At 47.2% G+C, this 9164-nt stretch overlaps 1 protein-coding gene across 1 annotated transcript in view; it reads left to right on the top strand.

Annotated features, from left to right (window-relative positions):
• The window catches only part of SLC4A5 (solute carrier family 4 member 5), a 72733-nt gene that overhangs the window by 51552 nt on the left and 12017 nt on the right, over positions 1-9164 (top strand). Inside the window, 4 exon segments of the mRNA XM_019623617.1 lie at positions 760-873; positions 2165-2326; positions 3122-3300; positions 4574-4646. Of these exon segments, the coding sequence (XP_019479162.1) occupies positions 760-873; positions 2165-2326; positions 3122-3300; positions 4574-4646 (528 nt within the window).

The raw sequence follows: 9164 nt of genomic DNA, 5'->3' as shown, positions 1-9164 counted from the left end.
AGCGGCAACTCAGCTCGGGCTGGACTCGAACCGCTGTTGCTCAGAGCTCAAACCCTTGAGCGAGCTCTTAACCAACTGAGCCACTCGGCCGGCCCTTGCTATCTTTTTAAGAGACCGAGAAAAAGTGGTAGGGTAGCCAGTGGTATGGAAGGGATGTTGGATGAGCGAGAGGGAGATCAGGTCCAGAGCCTGGCCTAGGATTGGCCTCCTGAGACAGAGGAGCAAGAGGCGAAGGACTCTTAGTGGACAAAAGACCTGAGAGTAGCCAGGGGCCCCCAGCAGAGTTGGGAGCCTCCCCGTACCCAGCCTGGGTGGCAGTACAATGATCTGTCACACATTTTTAGGAGCTAAGATTTCCTTCAAACTTCAGCCTTTGCCCTCACCACCCCTGACGGGTGACCCAGTTCAGTCAGTCATACCAGAAAATATCATCAGTGATGGCTGCCATGACACGTGCATTGTAACAATTCCCACTTTTGACTATTACATACCAATCCCTTGGAATGCATCATAGCTCACTTATGCCTATGAAGTACGTGCTATCGCTGTCTCCATTTTACAGATGAGAAAACCAAGGTTCCGAGAGATGACATGCTTCCCCAAGATCACATAGCAAGCAAGGGCAGAGCAGGGATGTGAGCTGAGGTCAGCTGACTTCAGAGCCCAAGCTGTTTCTTAACCGTTCTCCTCTTTACTGCCTGAGAACCGGTCCACCTGCACTTGGGCGGATGCTCTGCTCACTTGCTCATCTTTCCGCAGGTCCGGGCCCTGGTAGCTGACTTTTCCATCGTCTTCTCCATCCTGCTGTTCTGTGGAATTGACGCCTGTTTCGGGCTGGAAACCCCCAAACTGCACGTGCCCAGTGTCATCAAGGTTTGCTCTGCACACTAGCTCTGCCTGCCCACCAGCTGCAGATCTTTTCCCTTCTGAACTGATCACTTTCACATACCCTTAGCCAAGTGACCATGTGGGTTCTCTGTGCTCGCTCCACCCTTCCTGTGTAGAACAGCCCCCCAGGGGGCCATCCTTTGAGGTGGTGAATTGGGGACATATTCACAATGAAATCCCACTGTGTAGCCATGGGGTGGGGAAGGTGCTGGAATCTAGCTGAAGCCCCTTAATTTCCACTTGAGGGTCTACAATTCCTTGGCTCCTGGCAGTATGAAAGCTGGGCCACCTGGGTTCTGTTGAAAATGATCACTTAGCACAGTGATTCTCAAAGTGTGGTCCCCAGACCAGCATCATACCATCACCTGGGAACTTGTTGGAAATGCAAATTCCCAGCTCCATCCCAGACCTATGGAACCAGAAGCACCGGGTGGGTGGGTAGAGTAGGGGGCAGCGCTCTCCTTAACAAGACCTTCAGGGGGTCTGGGGCTTGCTTAAGTTTGAGAACCACTGCTTCACAAATTCCCCATTAGTCCAGACTTGGAGCCATTTGCTTGTAGCTAGGCTCCAGCCCAGCTCCCTCACAAGGAGCACCCCCATCTCCACTGGGCTCGGAGGTACAGGCTCTAGAACTGGCCCTCCCTGCCTTTTGAGGGCTTGACCTTCCAAATATTACTTCAGGGTTCTCCTAAGGAGCTTAAACACATCTCATAAAACTGGTGTTGGCCTTGAAAATTAAAGTGCCTCTTTCTCTTGAAAAAAAAAGAAAAAAGATGAACTTCAGCCCAGCTCCTGTACAGATAATCCCTTATTCTTAATATGCAAGTCTGAATTGATGTTCGGTGTTTTACAAAGGATTCTATAATGCTCCCCAGACAGGTGACTCAGAGGAAAGACAGAAGCACCAGGCTCTGGGCCTATCAAATTCTTTATTCTTGCCTGCTGGGCCTCATTTCTGCTTCTTGTTAGTTTGCAATTATGTAGTGACCCCAAGCTCCCTCCAGATGCCCGATGCACCACCCTGTTTTCCAAGCAATCCCAGGCCGCTGCCACAAATGATCTCAGTTCTGCAGACGTTGCCCCCTGGCCAAGTCTGTCAGCCTTGGGGTCTCTTTGTTCTAAAGTTGCAAGTGCCAATGTCTTCAAGGGAAAGGATTGCATTTGAAGAGTACCCCAGTTGGGGGGAAGGCAGGAAGGTGGGAGAGTTGGGCCCTGGGCAGCATGTGCACTGGGACAAGGGAGGGAGGAAAGGGCCCTCTCTGTTTGCTCCACTCAGCCCACGCGGCCAGACCGAGGCTGGTTCGTGGCCCCCTTCGGGAAGAACCCATGGTGGGTATACCTGGCGAGCATCCTGCCCGCCCTGCTGGTGACCATTCTGATCTTCATGGACCAGCAGATCACAGCCGTCATTGTCAACCGGAAGGAGAACAAGCTGAAGGTAAGGCTGGTACTAGGAGCAGGGGTACAACCGCGTTCCCCTCACAAAGTCAGAAGGAATAAAAAAGCGATCAAAATTAGGGGCCATTTGTAAAGCAAAATATAAGTCCAGAAGACTGAAGTTCTGGTGTGTCTGGGGAAATGTGATTTCCAGTTGCTGTAAGGCCACCAGGGCCAGGGTGACTTGATCCAAGGACCAGGACCAAACCCAGGGTGAGCCACTGGGCACCTTGTTTCTCCTAAAGAGACCCTTCAGCTCTGTGCCTCCTGACAGTGAACTTGGGAGTCTGAGCAGATCCTAATAGGGGGATTTTGACCCAGAACCATGAGGCAGAGGCATCCTTAGCCCTCCTGGTCCCTGCAACTCCCCACTCTGCCTCTGAGTCTGAGCAGATTCAAGCCACCCTCTCCCCCATCCCATTCTGGACCACTCGAGACTTGGTCTAGGGCCTGCCCCAGCCAGGCCCCTCATTCAGAAGCTGCAGATATATTGTGGCCACAGGTAGGAGTCCTTCTTCCCAAGGACCCAAGCCCAGGGCCTCTCTAAGCCTGAACTCCCCTCTCCTCCTGCCTGTGTTTCTACCCTGGCTCACCAAACCCTGGGGTTGGTGAGGCCTGAGCGCCTCAAGGTGACGGCCCCCTCAGAGTACTCTCTCTGGAAGGCAAAGAGGAGCCCTTGAATCATGTTCCACAAAATGGCTGCTTTGGGGGAGATTTTTGTCTAACCTACCCCACCCCAACAGATGGTCAGCAACAGGCTTCTAGACAGCTTCTCCTCTCCTGCTGCCCCCTGCAGAAGGCTGCTGGCTACCACCTGGACCTGTTCTGGGTGGGCATCCTTATGGCCCTGTGCTCCTTCATGGGGCTCCCCTGGTATGTGGCCGCCACTGTCATCTCCATTGCCCACATCGACAGCCTCAAGATGGAAACAGAAACCAGCGCCCCTGGGGAGCAGCCCCAGTTCCTGGGGGTCAGGTAGGTGGGGGTCCGGGGCCTGGAGACCACCTGAGCAGGAGTGGTCAGGTTGAGGGAGGGAAAGCAGGTTTTCTTATAATCAAGGTATTTGGGTGAAAGGGTCCCTGCTCTGACAGCCTGGGAACCACATGGATAGGAGTGATATTCCAGAAGCGAGGGAGGAGAGGGATGAAAATTCAGTTTTGAGCGGTGCGCTTTTTTTCCTAAAAGGTTCTAAGCAGAGCACCGCCTTGGCCCAAATACATACTCTCACCTCTCACCCATATAGGCCGCTCAAGAGCCCCACTTGCCACTTCTGACCTGTCCCTTTGTCTCCTCTTCAAGAAGCTCTGCCCCTACTGTCCCCCAAATCCTTCCTGTGGGTTTCGGTCCTGCTCAATCTCCATTCCTCCAGAAAGCCTTCCAGGAACACTCGCACCCCTGGCTGGTGGCCCATGGCCTGTCACCTCTGTTCCTTCACTTGCGCCTCCTCTCATGCGCCATATCATGTCGCTGACCTGTTTCAGACAGAGAAGCACATCTTTCACTTCTTATGGCTTCCGAGATGAGCCCACACCAGACACTGGCATTCTCAAGCGTGGTTGTCCTAAGAGCTTCTCCCCACTCCCCACTACCTCGGGAGACCTGGGCTGCCCAGCCTGCCCCAGGCGAGACTTCTCTAGTCAGGGCAGGGTCCCCTCCCAGGCCCCTGAGCCCCAGATGGCTCTGTCCTTGAGCGATCTGTTCAGAGTCCCTAGCTGCCACCTGCGCACATTGTGCCTGGGCCTGGGCATGCAGGGAAACCCACCCATCGTACCTGCTCTGCCAGCAGCCAGGCCCCCTTCTGAATCCTCACTAGTCGTGCCCTACAAACATGGGAACTTATTATAATCAAAGGGCAGGGATAATAAGCACTTTATATCCCATTTCACCCTCAGAACAGCCCACTCTCCAGGTAGGTGCCATTATCTCTCTTCTACTGAAGTAAAGACTTTTAGGGCTTTGCCTGCTGCCACACCCACATTGATCTGGCTCAAGCACCCCTGCTATTAGCCACTGCAGTGGACAACCTCCCAAACACCCCTACAAAACGCCCTCACCTCTGTCAGGGCTCCCTCCCTTCCCATGTGCCTGTCAGCTGAGCCTCAGACAACCGACTTACTCTCTGGAATGGGGGAGCGAGGCAGAGGCCAGGGTCTTGGACACAACCTTCAGGTGCCCACAGAGGGCTGGAGGCTGGAATGGTCATAGAGCATCTCACAGCCCACCCTGACTGTGTGCTCTTCTCTGCCAGGGAACAGAGAGTGACCGGCACCATCGTCTTCATCCTGACCGGGATCTCCGTCTTCCTGGCTCCCATCCTGAAGGTGAGGCACTGTGCCCTCCCCCAGGTCCCCATCACCTGAGAAAGCACTGGCCTGAGGCCTCAGAGGTGGGGAGAGGTTCCCCACGTGGCCTCTGCAAAGGCAGGATCCTATTAGGCTAAAGAGATGTTTCATTATCGTCATTGTTTTCTAGAATATTGCACCATTTATTATCAACAGCAGGCAGTCCTACTTCTGCTCTTTCCACCCCTCCCAGGGTCCACCCTCACCTTTCTGGGAAGGAAACACTCTTCCCTCAGAAAGTTCTGCCAAGCTCCATGTTTGTGTAGGAGCGGCCTGAGCTCCCTGAGCTGGTTGCGTTTCCACACTGTTGTGTTTATGGCTCGCTAGCGGCCTCCTTGCTCACCCATTTTCTGAAGCTTAAACCTTGCAGTGGAGAAGCTTCTGTGAGCGTTCTGGAGGCCTGTTTTCTGCTTCTCTATCTTGCATGTCTTGGGCTTGTAAGTGACTTTTTCCCACCGTCTGAAGCTCCTCTTGCTCATATCCCTCCAGACCAGCTGAAAGAGATGAAATCAAATGGGAGTACCTTTGGGGCATGGGTCCCCAGAAAGGTCCCTCTCTGTTCAGGTTTCTCCCACTCTGCATTCCAGTCACTCCCCTGTTGTATTATGTGTTTGCTGACATAACAAAATACCACAGACTGTGTGGCTTCAACAACAGACACTTATGTTCGTTCTCATAGCCCTGGAGGCTAGAAGTCCAAGGTCATAGTGTTAGCAGGTTTGGTTTCTTCTGAGGCCGTTCTCTTTGGCTTGTGGATGGCTACCTTCTCCCTGTGTCCTCATGGTCTTTCCTCTGTGTGCACACATCTGTGTCCTAACCCCTTCTTCTTCCAAGGACACCAGTCATATTGGATTAGAGCCCGCCCGTATAACCGCATTTAACCTTACCTCTTTTAAAGAACCTGTCTCCAAAGTCAGTCACATTCTGAGGTACAGAGGGTTAGGACATCAACATATGAATTTGAGGGGACACAATTCAGTCCATAACGCCCATCACTGGCTCTTTTCCCATAATCAATGCCTACAAAGACTGTCCTTTCTTGAATTAATCTTAGTTATAGTTGCCCCAATCTTTTGCAGATATTTTCTCCTTTTGAATATCTCAAAACAATTCATTCAGGGATGACATTGTAAAAAACAAAGACTGAAGAACCATGATGTTCATTGATTCATTTGCAGTGGAAAATATTTCTAGCTTGGAACTGGTGTTGGGCACACCCACACAGTAGGTTTGAGGCTGGATATTTTTTAAGGGATGTTCCCATTGTGCAGGAAACAGATTACATACAGGTGGTCAGACATTTTGTTTATTTTTGTTTATGAAATGTTTATTAAATAAACATGAAATGTTTATTTAAATGGCCAGAGAATATTTAATTTTGTAGAGAAAGTTACAAAGAATCATTGTATATGTCAATTCTGATGGTGTTTAACAGAAAGCATTTGCCTAAAAAAGCTGAAATTTAAGACCATCCTACTTTAGGGGCCCAAAGTCCCTGCAAACCCTGTGATGGCTGGCAATGTCCATGTCCCCGAGAGAGAGCTCAGGCAATCCCAGGCATGCTGCCCTGGCTGTTGGGTATGTTCGGGGAGTTAGTCTTTTAACATCAGCTCTTATTAGTATCTGAATAGAACACAAAGCAGTCAGAAAATTCCGCTACAGTTTTCCTCCTTTTGTTCCATTTACAGTGTGCTCAATTATCTTATGGATGCATTTATTATATTATGAGGCTTTTGTACTCATATGTTTGACGACATGTCTGATTTTAGTAAATTTTTGTTTGGCCACTAATATTGTCTATTTTCTGAATTTAAATAGCATGCCCACGAAGTATACTTAAAATAATTGAAATGAAAGTAGTTCTGTGCATGAGACTTGACATTGCCGAAGGCTTTGAGGGTCATCCTTTAAATGATGTATAGTCACAATGCTCATTTTTGGATGATATGTGATAGTTTTCTATTTTAAGCAGTAATGGAAACTTTTTTTTCTGCTGCACTTCTTGGCTCAAATGTTGTAACTTTTCCAAGTTGTGGACTGTATTTCTGCATTAACTTATGTACCTTATAAAAATAAATGGGCCCTATTAATAGGGTAAGATGCCAGATATGGAGAGATGTTAATTATTACTCTTGCCATCTTGGAAAACTTTCCATGGGTCCACATAGCTCCAAATTCTCTAATATGGTCTTTGCATTTAATCACAAAAGGATTTGAAAAATCCTGCCCATGTTCTTTTTCAATAAAAGTGGAAAAAAATATAATACTTTATTTAACCATCAATTAATCTGTCGAACAAACTCAAAAAAGAATCTGAAGCCTTTTACTAGAAATAAATGATAAAGGTTTATTCAAGGTTCTGGAGTCTACAATATGGGAACACAGCTAGGCAAAACCCCAAAAGTGTTCCAAAGAAGAAAGTAAGGTTAAAAGCTCTTATAGTAAAAAGTACATTCCTGAGAATTATCAGTCCTGCATTCTTAGCCCTAGGATTGTTCCAGGATGGTTATCAGTCAGATGTCAGGCAGTCAGGATGATGGATGCCAGATGGTCCAGAGATAGGTGTCAGGAGGTCTGGTCACATCCAGTGGTCTGGATAATGGCTACCAGGTGGATGTATATATAGGTGAGTCATTCAGGGGGGTAATTAGAGGGTTACCTGGATGTCCAGATGTATATCCAGGCATTGACGCAGAACCAGAAAGTTCAAAAAAAGTTTAAATTCCAGGCTAGTTAGAACAAGAATGAAGTCTTTCCTCATACCTCCACTTTCATAATGTTAATTATTTTAGCAGCTTGGTTAAAATGACTCCATTTCCTCCACTATCTTCACTCTTACCTCAATCTTTTTGGTAGATTTTATAACAGAGAAGACCCGTACAGATTTTTCTTGATCATAAGATTTTGGATTCTGATTTAATTATACCATGGTACATACCTTTTTATAAAGATAGGCTTTCAGGGGAAGCGAACAACTTTACATACACCTCTTCAGAGACAATTCTACTCAAGACTGCTCCTGGGAACAAGAGATCAAGAGTATCTTTGGGGCAAACCTTCCCCATCACAACCCAACTATTATCCTGTTCAAATCGCTTCCATTTTAAACAAGCAAAATAAAACCATTTCTAATAACAACAACAAAAAGACAGGCTTCAAATTGTTAGTTTAGTGATTGACACATTATCACTAGCTGACACCCATACTAAATACTAGATTGAATTTAGGTCAAGGAAGAGATATTTGGCATAGCCAGTTCAAGAAAAATATAACTTAATACAAATCTGACGTCTTAGATTTAATCCCAGTATTTATTTCCAATCAAGAACATTTTCTATAAAGCTTGTTTAACTTTTGGCAATTGTAAGCTTGCCCAAATTAGGTATAGCTGAATATTAGATTCAGAGAACTTACATTGGAGAGCTGTCTACCTAAGACCATACTTTAGTTGAAAGCTTTAGTTCTTGTTTATGTAGCCAACAGAGGAGAGATCCCTCTGATGCTACAAATTTTAGAGGGTGCTAATTAGACCCTAATTACTAGCGTTTCTATTATTGTTTCTATATAAGTTACTAACTATACCTGTCTTTGTACCAATTCCTCCAGTAGAGTTCTGTTCTAGGGCTTCTCAAATGTTAATGTGTATATAATCACCTGGAATCTTGTTAAAAAAAGATACTGATTCAATAAATTTGGGTGGGACCCCAAACTCTGAATTTTTAACAAGTTCACAGGTGATGCCAATAATGCTGGGCCAAAGATGACACTTTGAGTAGCAAGGAATGAAATCTCTCTCTCTCTCTCTCTCTCTCTCTCTCTCTCTCTCTCTCGATGGTTGTACTAATTTAGACACAGTGATGTTTATTGTTAGAGGATCAGTGGTAATCTTCAGTCCTTCCATAGCCAATTTGCAAACCTCTGGTTATCTTGCCAAATAAGGGCACTGGGGGATGAAGTGGCCATGTGTCTGATGGGCAGCATAAATGACTTTCACAGTCAGCCCTGCAGATTCCCAGTCCATCCCAAACCCTGAAGTTTTGTTTTGTTTGTTGGTTGGTTTTAGCTTGCATCTGGCCACAGCTCTTCAGGACTGTGGATTTCTGCATTATGCCTCAGGGGAACTCCTGACCATGTCAGAAGCCCCTCCTCTGAAGCCCATGTTGTTCTCATGGTCTCAGCCTCAAATTTTATAGGAAGGCTTTGATGTCCTTATGTTTGTGGGACTGCAATCATGGTTGAATGCGTTAACAGGTGGTATGAAGCTGACACCAGAGGCACATTTTTGCCACTTTACTATGTTATTAGGGCCTTTCCCTGAGGATCCAATTTGTACCAATTAATCTAGAATTCTAGATCACAGCCCCATCACTGGTTGGAATGTGATGTCATGGGCCTTTGGGGTTTGCTGGGAAAGCTGCTTGAACCTGCAAATAACAGGACTGGAGACAATTTCCTAGGCTTCATAATCAGTTACTGTTAACTACAAATTATCTATGA

This window comes from Hipposideros armiger, unplaced genomic scaffold (assembly GCF_001890085.2).
Source record: "Hipposideros armiger isolate ML-2016 unplaced genomic scaffold, ASM189008v1 scaffold_553, whole genome shotgun sequence".
In the NCBI taxonomy this organism is placed as follows: Eukaryota; Metazoa; Chordata; class Mammalia; order Chiroptera; family Hipposideridae; genus Hipposideros; species Hipposideros armiger.
The sequence above is the reverse complement of the archived record's forward strand: the minus strand, read 5'-3'. Positions and strand labels throughout refer to the sequence as shown.